General features: G+C 38.3%; 1 protein-coding gene across 4 annotated transcripts in view; it reads left to right on the top strand.

Moving 5' to 3' along the window:
• The window catches only part of Sphkap (SPHK1 interactor, AKAP domain containing), a 142333-nt gene that overhangs the window by 98830 nt on the left and 26893 nt on the right, over nt 1-16610 (top strand). For all 4 annotated transcript variants that reach the window (XM_029480138.2, XM_029480139.2, XM_029480132.2 and 1 more), the window contains 2 exons: nt 8102-8161; nt 10324-10458. In XM_029480138.2, coding sequence (XP_029335998.1) covers nt 8102-8161; nt 10324-10458 — 195 coding nt within the window. The remainder of the gene's footprint in view (nt 1-8101; nt 8162-10323; nt 10459-16610) is intronic.

Genomic DNA, 16610 nt, shown 5'->3' with positions numbered 1-16610 from the left:
GTGACATCAGATACTGGCGAGGATTTGGAGATAGAGGAACACTCCTCCATTGTTGGTGGGATTGCAAGCTTGTACAACCACTCTGAAAATCAGTCTGGCGGTTCCTCAGAAAATTGGACATAGTACTACAGGAGGATCCTGCAATACCTCTCCTGGGCATATATCCAGAAGATGTTCCAACTAGTAGGAATATGCTCCACTATGTTCATAGCAGCCTTATTTATAATAGGCAGAAGCTGGAAAGAACCCAGATGCTCCTCAACAGAGGAATGGATACAGAAAATGTGGTACATTTACACAATGGAGTACTACTCAGGTATTAAAAAGAATGAATTTATGAAATTCCTAGGCAAATGGATGAACCTGGAGGGCATCATCCTGAGTGAGGTAACCCAATCACATAAGAACTCACATGACATGTACTCCCTGATAAGTGGATATTAGCCCAGATACATAGAATACTAAAGGTACAAGATACAATTTGCAAAACAAATGAAACTCAAGAAGAATGAAGACCAAAGTGTGGATCTTTGCCCCTTCTTAGAATTGAGAACAAACACCCATGGAAGGAGATTACTGAGACAAAGTTTGGAGCTGAGATGAAAAGATGGACCATCTAGAGACCGCCATACCCGGGTATCTATCCCATAATCAGCCTCCAAATGCTCACACCATTGCACACACTAGCAAGATTTTGCTGAAAGGACCCTGACATAGCTGTCTCTTGTGAGGCTATTCTTGGGCCTAGCAAACACAGAAGTGGATGCTCACAGTCAGCTATTGGATGGATCTCGGGGCCCCCAATGGAGGAGCTAGAGAAAGTACCCAAGGAGCTATAGGGGTCTGCAACCCTATAGGTGGATCAACAATATGACCTAACCAGTACCCCCTAGAGCTCATGTTTCTAGCTGCATATGTATCAAAAGATGGCCTAAAAGACCATCAGTGGAAAAAGAGGCCCATTGGTATTGCAAATATTATATGTCTCAGTACAGGGGAATGCCAGGGCCAAGATGTGGGAGTGGGTGGGTAGAGGAGTGTGTGGGGGGGGGGGGTATGGGGCCTTCTGGGATAGCATTGGAAATGTAAATGAAGAAAATACCTAATTTTTAAAAATATTGACAGTAAGAAGAAGCAGAAAAGTCTGACAGCCCTGAGTGTAAATAAAACTTGTATTTTGTATGATTGCTGCAATTATTTGGAAGCAGTAACTGCATACAAATGCAATACCATCCCAGAGAGTCAAGTGTGTTCTAGAAGGACTGACAACATGGCACCATGCCACACTGATGGAAGAGTTTTCCATTTAATCCCATTAACCCAAACTGATAACCCGAGAAAATGTGACAGTTTGAGAAGATAAATTCAGTCCAGGTTCCTGCATCCAGCAAAACTCTTTTGCAGCAGGAAGAAGACAGACAGCTTTTTTTAATTGTTGTTGTTTGGGGTTTTTTTTTTTTTTGAAAGCATTGTAGCGCTTAGCATTTTGATACTGTCAAATTAAGGGATCTTGTCATAGCTTCCATGGGCAGATGGCCGAATTGTTCAAAGCAGCTGAAAGGAACTGGTTTTCTTCAAAAATAAACCCTAAGTATATGTTTGGCCATAAACAGCATTCAGATGTCTAAATTTTAAAGGCATTTGACATCCTGCTTTTAAGGAACTGTTCATAGAAAATATCTCTATAAGAATAAAAGGTTTTAGCTGACTTCAAGAGACTTGGAAACATTAAAATCCAAGATACCCCCTGGCTAAAATCCCTGGTGTCAATTTATCCTGCTGTCAGCGACTGCTCATGGTGGATATACAGCAGGGTGGTATCTCCTAACTATTGAACTTGCCTATCTGGATAGTCTAAAATTTTGACTTAAATTAATGTGCAGCAACCTAAAACTGTTCACATGCAATATAGATTTAGCACTGGCAGCGATCACCAGTTTTTCTCATGTGTTCTCAATTAAATTCAAAGTTTAACCTTTTTTTTTTTAATCTAATACAACATTGCTGGTTTTGTCTGACTTCATTTGTCATTTATCTCATGCAAACTGCTGTGATCTATGTTCAACTAAATTTATTTTATATTACATTGTTTGAGTAGATCTTAATGCCAAACTCTTTCTCATGTCAGATTTTCATTGCACACACACAGACACACACACACACACACACACACACAAACTAATTGAGATTACCTGACTAAGTAATCCACACTATGAAACTGAGAAAACAGAATATTGTCTATAAAATTCATATATTTGTGTGTACATATATATATGTATACATATATATGTATATTTGTGTGTGTGTGTGTATATATATATATTAGTTTAAATTATTGAAGAGATCATTTTCTTCCTGACATTTATTCCCACACCAACACATACATAAGAACAAGCTAAGGGACAGGGGAGCAGCATGTGAATGCAACGTTGAAAGTGCAAGCACAGAGGTAGCATTGCTAAGCCTGCAGGGTGGGGAGTGTCTGAGCTCCTCTGGGATGATATGCTTCCATCTGCTTCAGGCAAGTGCAAGAAGCAGATGGAACAAAGCGCCTGCACAGAGGCGAACAAATGCATTCCATATGAAGAGAAAGGAGCTTGAGTTCTAAGGAAAACATCACCACCTCTAGCCTCTCCTCACTACCAATCATTAGTTCATTTTGCTTTTGTTTGTCTTCTTGTTTGCTTCTCCTGTGTCTTTATCAAGTATTCATATGTAGAAAGAGAGCATTCCTCTAAGTACTTTACATCGTTGTCAGTTGCTGAGCTGATGCCCCTCCAGTTAATTCTCCTGCAGGATCTCTACAGTTTCCCTCTGTCCTTGTCACAAAACACTTCTGCTGAGACCCCTTAAATCATCACTTAATTCAGAAGAGATGACCAAGGTGCAGTATCTGCCTCCTGTGGCATGTGTACCACCTGAGACAGGGGTTCCACTTCATTCATTCATTCATTCATTCATTCATTCATTCACATTAGGCTGGAAGAGAACTCCACACTTAAGAACACTCTTTCAGAGTACTGGAGGGCAGTTTCCATGGCTATGTTTCATACAGCTCAGAAAAGCCTGAAAATCTAAGGGCAGGGAGATCAACGTCCTACTCTGGCCTATTTCCTATTTCTGTTTCTAAAGGAGGAAACAGAAATTCTGTAAACACATCCAGCTTTCCCCAGATCCTCCCTGGGTTCATTTGGCATACTTGGACATCCTCACACAGGTATCTGGCTGAGAACTCTATGCCATCTGTTCATGTAAGGAGATGAGCCAGCACAGAAGTTATGCTTTGATGTCCACTAGCTGTTAGCTCCTGCAGCCCCAGTCCCCCACCCTATCACCACCACAAAATGTTCTTTAGCCTACAGAACCAGAACACATAATCCCTCACTTTTTATGATTTACCCACACCACGCTGGTCTAACAATACCTCCACAGAGTCCTATTTTACCTTCTCCTTACCAAAAGTTTCCATTGCAGACTTCTAGCCATCAAGTAGGGAATCAGCAAAAGCTAACCCATCAGTCTCTCTCAGCACTTGTGGTGCAACATTTGTAGCATGAAATTTTATTTCCTCTTTCATTCAATTCTTTAAAGGGTTAAAAGATACTCGGAGTTTTCACTATATCAGAGGATATAGTGCTTGGGAGTCTTAGTTCTTTGGGCTTCACAGCTGTGGCTTCTCCTCTCCAAATGAAAATCCTCTTGCCATGTCATTGCTCATTGGATGTAGATCATGAAAAGATCACCTATTTATTATGTGAACCTTCCCCTGGGTTCACCTCAAATCTGTCTTCCCTGGGATGGCATTTGTGACTAGCCCAACCATCCCAACATCTTTCTCCATTACACACAACATGTCACCTCTGCCTCAGCTCATGGTGTTGTCCATCATTTTAGGGGTGTGTTTTCCCTCCAGATACCCTACCCCCATGAGAACAAGAAGAGTGCCTTGTGTTGTCTGTCTTTTGAACATATAGCCCAAAGATCATATACCATAAAGACAATGAACACTAGTCTCTTCTCAAAACTTCCTACTCCTCCCTACCATCCCAGTGCTTTTATGTAGAGATCTGTGTTGTCATTTAGGGGTCAACATGAATGGATAGTTGAACCCCAAGAAAACAATACAAAGCCACAGGGAGTTAGATCTCTAAACAGCAAACCAATCATATGGACAATTTAAACTAGAAACAGATAATTGTAAAACGGTCATAGGTGCACTTACAAAGCTCTCCAGATACACAGAACTTCTACTTCAAAGGCCCTGGACTAGGGATAAGAAACATTCTCAAATGATTTTGTTGCAAAATTTTCAAAATGTCTATTCAGACTCTCACTGTGTCCCATGTTCCCCCTAGACTGACCCCAAGATTTTATGCACCCTGCCTCTAAAGAAATTGGATGGGGTTGTGTTTATGAGATATACTCTGTGTGGCTTTGAGCCCTTTCATATACACATAAAGTATTGCTGCATGAAGGAAGAAAGGCACAACTTATCCAAACACAGTGACATGAAGAGGGTCAAATCAGAGATCATAATCATATTAGTGCATACTCCAGTTCTCAGTACTCCAAGCACAAACTTGGAGTGAGCAGAGCTAGCCTATGTAAAATTTCCAAGCCATCAGCCATGTGAAATGTAAATACAAAGTTGACTTTTCAATAATACTCAGTCAACTGAAAGTTCTCTCTGGGAAGGATTTTTACCCACTATGACAACATCAATATTTATAAAGAAACCATTTTTCTCTTATTCAGCAGAATCTCACAAACATTAGTATTCCAAATTTTTATGTTTATAAAGCATAAAATAATAAGAATTCTACAAGAAGGAAGACTGTAATAACTCAAACATGAAAGTAGTTGTGTGGCAGCTCCCCACTAAGATATTAATTAAACTAAAAAACAGTGTAAAGGTTTTATAAATAGGAGTTGAAGTAGCTGAGAGACATTCACTAGACTATACAAAACTGGGTTATGTCTTCACTTTCCATGGAAAAGATAATATTCTAAACCTGCTGCTGAAAAAGAGGTGATTAAAGAATGTACAGTTAGAAATTAATGGAAAGCTGTTATGGAGGCATAACTGAGTCATTAAAATACCACTTTCTGGATATTTTCAAAGTTTCATATATGAGAGATCTTTCTTTCCTCTCCTCCTCCTCTTCCTTCCTCTTCCTCTCTGTATCTCTTTGTCTCTGTGTCTCTCTTTGTCTATGCATGTGTGATGATGTGGGGGGTGGGGAGGGGACAAGGAGGTAGTAGGTCAGAGGACCACCTCAGGAATTGGTCCTCATCTTCTACTTTGAGACAAAGTTTGTTTTGTCAATTCTAGCTGTAGCATGATTCTGGGGATGCTTCTGTTCTGCTTGAAGTTTTGCCCTAAGGGTGCTGGGTTACAGATGTGTACTACTACATCCAGCTATTAATTGGCTTCTGAGAATTTTATTTCAAGCTTGTACCCACTGAACAGTCTTTCCAGTGCCTACATTTCAGATTTATTGTTATTTTATTTACAAAAAGGAAATGTTTCCATATATATATATATATATATATATATATATATATATATATAATAAAATTGTTATTCTTTTTCTTAAAATGAATTATCCCCTGATTGTGGGGGGGGTGGGGGGGGTGGGTGTGTATGTATGTGTGTGTATGTATATGTGTGTATGTATATGTTTGTATTGTATATATTAGGCTCTAAATCTCCTAACTTGATATCTTACCATAACAATACAAAAAATATTCCATGCAGAATATAAACAGGTAATTGACCTATATTAGCAAAATTTCATATCACAGCTTATAGTGGATGAATGACTTTACTCTCTATAACTAATGCTTGTATTGAAGGTCAGATAATCGCTATTCTAAATGACTTTCATTGGTCTCTGTTTTGCTTTTTCCTACTGGGATACTCAATAAAGAGAGTTTTGTGATATACAGGCAAAGTAATGGCCTTTTAAAAGGTGAGTGGAGAATCATCACAGTAGTTCAATGTCTGCAGTGATGACTATGTAGTATGAAAACCCGAGCACTAATGGATATTGAGCCAATTTTTCCAAGGTCAAATTTCAATTACTATGTGAATCTTCAAATGGTTCTAGATCATGAACCACTTCTGACTTCCATTTACTCTGCTTGCATTGCATTATCTGCAAAGGGACACAGGCCCCATGGCTCCCAATTTTCCCATCAGAGTGTCCTGAGGAAACAGAGCTTAAATCAAAATGAAGTAGCATTTCACAGCATTCTCTCTCCCTAATACCCATCAAGCTGTCCAAACAAGTACTTACTGTAGTGCTGGGGTACAACAAGTAGCATAGGATGTAGTCATGTCAGCCCAGGAGGCTTAGGGAAGTCTCTCATGTGAGAGCAGAGCTGTAGTCATCTGCTGTATGCTTTAGCAAAATATTGACCATGCTAGCTTTTAGAGCTTTCACTTATAGACTACTCTTCTTGTTGCCATTTGCTGTTGTTGTTGTTGTTGCCATTTTAATCCAAAAAATAAAAATAAAAAGGGTTTATTCAGAGAAACTCTGGCCTGTACAAACCAATTGGAATCAGAAGGGTCCATATATCTTCAGGCATCTAATAAAATTACACATATTACTAGCACTCTGATGCTGTATTGTAAAAATTATTTAATCATAACCCTGCATTTCCACCCCATCTTATGTCATTTAGTTCCTAGATCAAAGATACACACAACCTTTATATTTATAAGAAGCCTTAACCAGCACTAGAACTGAGCAGATATCTACCCTCCCCTCGACACTATTAGAATCCACTTTACTATCGGTAACCCTGAATTACTAATCACTGTGTTCCATCTGGACTGTTCTTAACTCCATCTAGCCAACCCTCAGGGTTATGTTTTTATGACTCACCTAACCCATGGCAGCTTTTCCTTCCTCCTCTACCTTCTTCTTCTTCTCATGGTTCCTTTCCAACCCAAAGCCCAGGAAACCTAAACCCACCCTATGTCTCTTCTGCCCAGGTTTTAGCCGTTGGCATCTTTCTTTACCAATCAGAAATAACTTGGGGGCAAGGTAACACAGTGTCACTGCATTCTACGAGCAGATTCTCTGGTCTCTGGGACAACCAGGTCTCGGGGGCCCAATAGTAGTATTAGAATACAAGCAGCATCAGGCCAACCCACTACCATAATGTTCTGTATTTTACATATTCAAATATTCAAATCATGTAATTAAGAATATAATTGATGAATTTTAACAAGTAGAAGACCTCATTCATGTCTTCTTATTTAATATAACCATTCTATGATTTTGTTGCTCACACTTCTTTTTCTCCCAGCCTGGTCTACAGGCAGATCTTCCTCTTTTACCAGACAATGTGTTTTATCTCCAAGCAGTGTTCCTTCTGCCTGCCTATGGACATTCACCTCCTCCCTGCTGACAGAGTCTTCCTAACATTTATGAGTCTGTTGTTGACCTTGAAATTGTTCCTTAGTCCTCCCTCCAATCCCATCCCATTGTTCATAGTATTTATATATCTGTATAATATGTTTAAAGTTTGAAATTTTACTTGGAATATATCATTTCACTATTGCTTGAAAATAATATTTAACAGTGCACCCATTATTTTAAACTAACTGGTTCAGGCATCTAAGATGAGCAACTTAGAACCAACTTTTATAAAAGTAGAAAAATTACAAATAAACTCAAGCACCCAGGCAGACAGAAACCATTAAGAGATACATTACTAGGAGAAGTAGATCAGAGCCCCAGGGCATTACAAGTCTCTTTCATTTGTTTCTTTCATTTTTTCTTTTCTACTTCACGGATTTGATAATAATTTAACCCTAAAGATTTTGCTGTGACTTGAGAAAAATCAGGAAATATTTGACTATGCTGGCCTATGAAAGCAGAAAGACATTTGCCATCATGGTTGGGACGTGTGAAGAGGAGGTTGGAAATCCCTGTAGAGGCCCAAACTGAAATGATGGTCAAGCTATATAAACTGGCTAAGACTTTAAAACTATTTCTGTGAGTGTTTTTTAATTTTGTTTTGCTTTTTTTTTCCTAACAAGATGGATACATTCTTCACACAATTGAGTGTTTGCTTTCCCTTTCAGGTCTGCTTTGTGAACCTGGATGTCAACAAAGATGCCTGCATCACAGAGAACCTGCAGCAGGTAACAGCTGGGCTTGGAGCTTTCCAGGAGACTGTGATGATGGGTAAACTCTGTCTGTGATGGTCTTCTTAGAAGGATAGATGACATCATGACTGCCCTTTTCCCTGACCTTGCCCTGCAGTTTTTCATACTGTTACCCCATAATGTGTTTGAAAGTCACATTTCCAGGCCTGCAGAACTGTTCAGAAAAGCATCTCTCCTCACCCATCAGCATCCTAACATGGACCTTCTTTTACATTCACATCATAATCTGCCATGCATTTTCCAAGGTCTCTTATAACCAAGTGAAGGCAGCCAGCCCTTTCCTCTGGTTCTTGGGATTACTCTTTCCATTCATTTTATCTGATCTCATCTCAGCTGTGTCTCCATTGTCTTACCCTTATTGTGGGCTTGAACATTCTGCACCTCGTAACAGCCAACTTCCACCATCTCATTTGAGGTTGATCCCTGGTGTAAATGCTTGGCTACATTAAGGACCTGAATGTTCAGATACTTAGACGCTGGGCATGCCTGTGGTACAATGGAAAGAATTGAATAATATCACAGTTTGTCACTGCACACCCAAAGCTGAGAGGTTTGACTCCATTTGCTATAACAGCATGATAATTATTGTTGAATCCTCACAGAACAATACATGAAGCCTTCATTTAATTGACACTGGGTACTCAGTTATACAGGAACCACTCACAGCATATGTAGAATTTGAGATTTCTTGGTGCTATCATATTTTTTCTAGGTATAATTAAACCAAGCTTCTCAACCTAATACTCACAGGGATTGCTCTCTATAATCTTTTTCCAGGTTCCAAATATTATCCTCTGTGTGGCACTATAGTTTTCTAAGAAAGTTATGCATACAACTTTATTTAATGAGTTACTATATAGAGTCTATCATAAACAGGACAGAGAGGATGGAAGCAAGTTCCCATGATAGTAACTGTTTGAATAACTTATGGAGTGATTTAAGAGAGTTTCCAGTTATGACTTAGCTCACATGGCCTGATATGATTTGTGTAAGTTACCAATGTCTAGGCCATAGACAATTTATGTATACATGAAAGTAATTATCTCATCCACATACGGTTCTGTTATGGATTAAATAGAATAGGATGCAGACTTTACCAATATGCAGACTTTACCAAAATGCTTAGAACATAGTCAAAGCAAAACTAGCATTAAACATGATTTTATTATTATTGAGTTTATTGGAACAGAAGATTACTAGCAAGTAATTTTGCAATTCAAAATTTAAGAGGAAAAATATTTCCAAACTAGTGTTAATTTCTGTTGTATAATAGTAACTGCAAAATGTTAACTTTGGAAAATTTAAAACAAGAGTTTTTCTTTTTTAAACATAAATTTTCTATTCCAAGCTTAACTCTTATTATCTAATTTGAAACAGTTTTGTTCTGATTTCAAGGTTTCTTAATATTTTTGAGATCATAATATAATTACATCATTTCCTATCTTTCCTAGTATCCTTCCAACTTGTTGGTGTGTGTGTGTGTGTGTGTGTGTGTGTGTGTGTGTGTGGTGTGTGCATGTATGTGTGCATGCACATCTATGTATATTTGTGGTGTGTGTGTGTGTATGTGTGTGTGGTGTATGTGTGTGCATGTGTGTATACATGCACATCTGTGTATATTTGTGATGTGTGTGTGTGTGCGCGCGCGTGCATGTGCGCACTTCAGGCTGGCTATTTGGTACTTACTGGATAGCTGTGCATTTCCCTGGGGAAGATATTTTTCCTGCCTTCAGCATTACTTAGTTGCCTGTAGTCTTCTATCTAGGGTTGAGACCTCCTGAGCTTTCTTCATTCCATGTTATCCTATTTATTGCTGTCATCCTTGTTCTGGTTATATTTAGGCAGCCTTGATGGTGAGATTTCATGGGTGTAGCTACTCTGACATTTCTAGGAGAAATAATCTCACAATAAACGTCTTGTTCCTCTGCATCCAACAATCTTTTTGCCTGTCTCTTCTACAATTGTTCTTGAGTCTTATGTGTGGAAGTTGTGTTATAGTGAGCTATAGACTAAGTAGCTTACATATCTAGATTCTTAAAAAAAAACAAATATTTTTTGCAGATGGACTAGTTTGGGAGTGCTATTTTAGAATGTAAAGGAATCCTCTGAACTAACTGAGAGTCTTTCTTACCCTACAGAAACTGGTCAATGTTTCACCGGACCTTCCAAACCTCATCAGCTCCATGAATGTCCAACAGCCGAAAGAAAATGAAATTGTCCTCCTAAGTGGGTTAGCCTCTGGAAACCTCCAGGCAGATTTTGATGTTTCACAGGTAAGGAATGTAGTTCTTGGTCAACTAGTCATATAGTGCAAGGGTTCCCTTTAACAAGCCTCTATCTCCAAAAGCATATACATTATGATTCAAAATAGTTTCAAAATAATAACTATAAAGTAGCAACAAAAAATATTTTTATGGTTGGGGAGTTACCACAACATGAGGAACTGTACTGAAGGGTCATAGCATTCAGAAGGTTAAAGACCAAGTTTTCTGTTGTCAGAGAGATATGAGCCCCCAAAAGATGCTGCACATGAACTTTATCAGAAGAGTGTACTCTACCTAACAGTGGACTTTAGCTCTATCTCTCCCCAGTAGCACCACTCAGAGCTTAATAGATTTTCCTTTGCATCAACCCTCAGATTCCTAGTGTTGTTTACCTGGGGCTTGAACACATATACTGGGCCTGTTCTACAAAATCTAGTAAATATTCAAAATCAAAATCTTCTCCCCTTTTAAGAACAAGTTCAGAATTCTAATATGTATCATTTATTCTCATATCATTTAATAATATAACTCTCCTGGGACTTATTTGCTCCTCAAGAAATGCCAAACTGGCCAAGATTATAATAAGCATGTAGCTTTCGGGATAGAAAGGAAGTGTGCCCATAGAGTAAAATCCCATAAGGAAGAAAGTCATTAAAAATAAAGCAGAAATGAAAATATTATAACACTCTGATATATCCTTCGTCATTTGTTGTAATAAGCATCACAACACCACTTTGAAGAATGTACTTAAAGCTTTTTCATCAATTCACTAGAAAAGTACACACAAGCTATACTATAATAATATATAGTACAGATTGCAGTTCCAAATTAGTGAGCATTTGTTGCCCAGTAAATTGGTCATTTTTTTTCCAAAATACCAGAAGCCCAGAAGCCAGCCTTTTTTTCAGTTTTGACTCCAGAGACTTAGTGCAGATTTCTACCTAGTCTATCAGAATTTTCTTTTCTTTTCTTTTCTTTTCTTTTCTTTTTTCTTTTCTTTTCTTTTCTTTTCTTTCCTTTCCTTTCCTTTTCCTTTCTTTTCTCTTCTTTTCTTTTCTTTTCTTTTTTCTTTTTTTTTTAACAAATGCAAAAGTACAAGGTTTATTTTTCCTCCATGTTTGGGTCAACCCTCAATCAGTCCCTAAAGGCAAGTGGCTAGAAGGTAACCCCAAATGACTATTAAAAGTAGTTTTTATGCTTTTTTTAGGGGCACAGGTTTCATCATCAAGGTTACAGTGTAAACTTATTGGCTAAGAATATTTAACTTTAAAATTTATTGGCTAGCAAGCATCATATGCATTTGAACTCTACCTGGGATTTTCTAGAAAGTCAGGTGACTATCAGTCAGTACATTCTGAGAATTTTTTATTCAAGAATGTTCCTGTGAGTGGAGAATGGAACTTGGCCTAGACTTGACAAAAGGTGGGTAGGTGTAAGGCTGGCAAAAGCCCCTAGGGCCCTTCATTCCCCCATTTTTCTTGTACAAGCTCCAATCTTGGAGTTACACTCAGGAGTCTCTGGTAACCAACTCATATTCTTTGGGTCCTATCCTCAGGGTCTCATATTGTTGGTGCAGGACCATCAGCTGCACTGCTCCTATTCACTCTTTTATGAAGGCTATAAGCTTGTTCAATATGCAGGGTCCAAAGGTCAGCAATAGCAGGAGAACAACTAGGGGTCCTAACAATGTCCTATCAATTTTCTAATTGATATATCAGTTATGACAATATTTTTCATTAGTGAGGAATCTAGATTGGAGGGGGTAATTGAAAAATGTCTCTAAGTTCAAATTCCCTTTATATTCAGCAAAGCAATGATGAGCAGATAAAAATTTTATGCATAAAATTTCTAAGTATTTCTATACTGAGCCTGTATTTTCTCTGTCTCTATACCCAGAAATGAGCTTCTATTCAGTTAAAGGGCCTTCATTTATCTATAGAGAAGCTCCTTAATATAACAAAGGAAACCCCAACTAGTTCTAGAAGCCAAAACTGTAGTAGACAGCAAGCACTGTCTACCAACCCTTGGTTTGACCATGTATCTGCACTCGAAGCCCATAGTACATGATAATTTTTATCTTATCAGCCAGAGAAACAATATTCCTGAACAGTCAGCAGTTGGGATTCGAAGCTAAAGAATTTGGGTCTTCCTGAGCCTGGATTCACCCATCTATGAAACAGAATAAATGCATTTCTACTTTGAAACACCAACTTGAGAAATGAGATTGGTAAAAAGCACATTGTTTAAAATGAACTTTAATTTTATTAGGAAGAAAGAGGACAGAATTATATAAAAAAAAAAACCTATCATCCTACAAAAAATCAAAACTATTTTTCTCTCAAATTTCCTCTTTGAGATGCTTTGTATTAGAATTGTCGTGTTTATAATAATATTTTAAACAATGTGATCCATCAATGAATAGAAAAGCTTTGCTGCTTAGTAACCATATAATCTTATATATTCTTGATACTGAAGCTAATAACAAGGTTTGTTTACTATAAATTTTACGTGAATTCTGCATAAATTGTATGCTATGGTTTTAAATAAATAAATACTGGAAACTTTATTCCTATCTACTTTGTTATACTAGGTCAGTTTTTCCTGATGTGCTCAGCTGCACATATCATTGACAGCTGCAGGTTTTATTGGAAGATTCCAGTTTCCTTCTTGTGCCTCCATGATAATTGATACTGACATTAATTGGGCCTGGCCTTGAATTGAACTTTGTAGACTCTGATTGACCTTAGCTAAGATTCTTAATTAAACATGACTGAAGATAGACATAAGCACATAGAGAATGTATTGTCTCGTGTAACTAAGCAAACACAGTACACGAAAGGATTTGAATCATGTTGACAAGATGTGGATTTTTCTTATAGCCTCTTTCCTGCTTTTACTCTGTAGGTCCTGTTATTAGGCATAAGGAAGCATTAGCCTTTTGTGTTCAGGTTACCCAGTTAGAGGAATGAGACCACAGACAGGCAACAAAAGAGACTGAACAACCAACCAAGAAGCAAGCATGGGTGGGACCTACCACTGCCCCCTCTCCCCCGACATATGTAGCAAATGTGCAGCTTGGTCTTCATGTGGGTTCCCCAACAAGTGGAGCAAGGGCTGTCCTTGAATACACTCAGTTTTTAACTGGTCACTGTGGCTTGAGGAATGTACTATTCTGACTGGCCAGGAAAGATTCACCCCTGAACTCAGAGATGAACTCCATAGGCATTTCTCAAACAGTAAGGGAAGCAGAAAATTCTACTTCACAGAGGACGAAGACAAAAAGGTTAAATTATGGTCAACATAAGGTACATTGGTGTTTTGCCTGAACAAATGTCTGTCTGTAGATCACATTTATGCCTGATGACCTTGGTTTCCAGAAGAGGGCATCCCCCATCCCCTTATCCTCTGAGAAGGGGGAGGTTCCCCCTGGGTATCACCCCACCTTGGCACATCAAGTCATTGAAGGACGAGGTGAGTTCTGTGAGAGTAGAGTTACAAAGAATTTATTAAATATCACATAGTAAGGAATGCTCAATGTCAATCATGGTCATGTGCCACTACAGTACCAACTATCTGGGTATGAGGGGGATGAGGTGGATCAGAGGACCACTGGAGGCTAAGATTTTGACCTAATCTCATGAGAGCTCTATGTAAAATGTTCAGTTTATGCACCCTTTCCTAACGAACTATCAGTGCTTGCCTACGAGTTCTATCACTTACATCTCTCTTATTAGACTCTCTATCACTTATCCTGTATCATGTTACCTGACTGTAGTGTCCCAGGACTTCCAAAGGTGCTAAGTCATTATGTAGATACCACAACACATGTTTTGACAGGTCAGCAAAGCAGTATCAACACTGCACCTCATCTTAGCGATCAGAGCAAGTATCTACTTTTATATAGACACTCTGATTGACTACTTTGTCCCCTTGAAAATTGGTAGTCTATTAATTCATAAATAAGATTTAGAGACTGGCAGAAATTGTGTGCTAGATTAGCCACGGAAGTCTACATAATTTATCCTTAGGGATGGCCTAACAATACACTGATGGCTGACTAAGTGCTAAGTACTTGGCCATGCTGTGGTATACATCCTGGGGTAGTGAACAAGTTCAACATTTTGCTCTTGTGGAACTAACTTACAACTAATGGCTAGACCATTACTGTCTGTGCATATTATTAAATATATGAGTACAAATCCAACAGTCCACATGCATACATCTCAAACCACTAATGAACACATACAATGATCATCTAAGATAATAATAATAACAAAATTTCAATGGCCAAAAGTTAAATCAAAATATTAAGTAAAATTAGTTACTTTCTGTTCCTGTTTGATTTCTGTTGCTACAATAAACACCATGACCAAAAACAACTTATGGAGGATAGGTTTAAGGTTTTAGTGTATGCATACAGGGAATAGTCCATCATTGAGGGACATTAGGGCAGAAAAAGCAGAAACCACAGAGGAATGCAACTCACTGTCTCACACTCAATACTTGGTTAGATTTTTTATACAGCCCGTCCTTCTGACCAAGTATGGTGCCACCCATAATGGGCTAGATCTCCCTCATCAGTCATTAGCCAAGACAATCTCATAAATATGGGCACAGGTCAATCTCACAGGCAGTTCACATGGGATTCCCTGACTTGAGCTGACTCAAGTTTCTATCAAGTTGAAAAGAAGAGATGAGCAGGATTCTTGGCAACAAAAGCAGATGTATGGAGAAGCTTCTGATATATAAGAGTCAGGTCTACTCCTGCCGTGGTTGTTCTGGAGATGAGGATGTAATTAACCATGCGCACATGAGTTGGCAAAGGCCTGGGTGTGGACTCTGCTTGTCAAACTTGTCACACAAGTCTTCTGTGGATACTGAGCATTTCTTGTTTAGACCAGGAGACCATGAAGAAAAGGAACAACACATCTAGAGTGCAAAAACCTAAAGTGCAGTGCAGGTTCTTCCTGTATGCATTTGCCTATGCTTGAAAGGGAAAGGTAGCCTTTTATGCCAGTAAATTTCTCATCTCTATCAGTGCCACAGAATCACCAGCCTCATGTATACATATACACACACACACATATGTACATGTACATGTATATGTATATGATGTATATGTGTATGTGTATGTGTATGTGTATGTGTATGTGTATGTGTATGTGTATGTGTATGTATATGTATATATCACATTAGAATTGATAGGATTTGAAAAGTACCCTGGAAAACAGTGGTTCTCAACCTGTGGGTCACATCCCATATAATATATTTACATTATGATTCATGACACTAGCAAAATTACAGTTCTGAAGTAGCAATGAAATAATTTTATGGTTGGGCATCACCACAACCTGAGAAACTGTATTAAAAGGTCACAGTATTAGGAAAGTTGAGAACCACCGTTTTAAATGTTATTAATTTATGCAATATGTCCTTGCATTATAGACTATATTTTTTCTTTACTTATCTACAAGTCTCTGCATTTTATTGACTTTTTAAAAGACTGTTAAGAAAGCATACTTTCTTCCTAAAAATTCCAAAGCTGTGTAATTGTGCACAGTTAATAAAATCTTTAAATCTATCTTGAATTATTATGAACTACTACTACTTCATATTGCTTTGTTAATATCTCTTGGGTTCCTGCTGTCATTTACATTGCATACTTAATTTAATAACATTAAGTAGCACATAAGAAATGATCTTGACCCAGAACTATGGCAACTCCTCATGGATCCAGTAATTCATTCTCTTTACCGTGAACAGACACTGTAGGCTGCCTTTTTATGGTGACTGGGTGACTGTCCTGTTTTGCATCTCACAGTATATTTTCTGTCTAACAGTCAGAAAATGGCTGGTAACTTTTAGGTTAGTGTGCTATGTCTAAGTTCAGAGGAAAGGAAATTAATTCAGATAAAAGAAAGAGATCACAGGTTTTAGGGTTCAGTAAAAGCAACGCACCATTGTACCTCCAAGTCTGTGTAGTCTGAGAAGTTTCTTGAGAAAGTATGTTGTGATTTGTGCTCTGGATTGAAGTCTGAAATTGTGAATTTCAAAGGCACATCTGGAAAAGCTGAGACTTTCAGTCCACACCCCGCACTTCGAAATGAAAGGCTGTGTACCACCATGCTTGGAAAACAGTTTGGATCACAAACGTGCATAGC

This window comes from Mus caroli, unplaced genomic scaffold, assembly GCF_978045245.1.
Source record: "Mus caroli unplaced genomic scaffold, Mus_caroli_1 scaffold_1, whole genome shotgun sequence".
Classification (NCBI taxonomy): Eukaryota; Metazoa; Chordata; class Mammalia; order Rodentia; family Muridae; genus Mus; species Mus caroli.
Note: the sequence above shows the minus strand (reverse complement) of the source record. Positions and strands in the feature narration are given on the sequence as shown.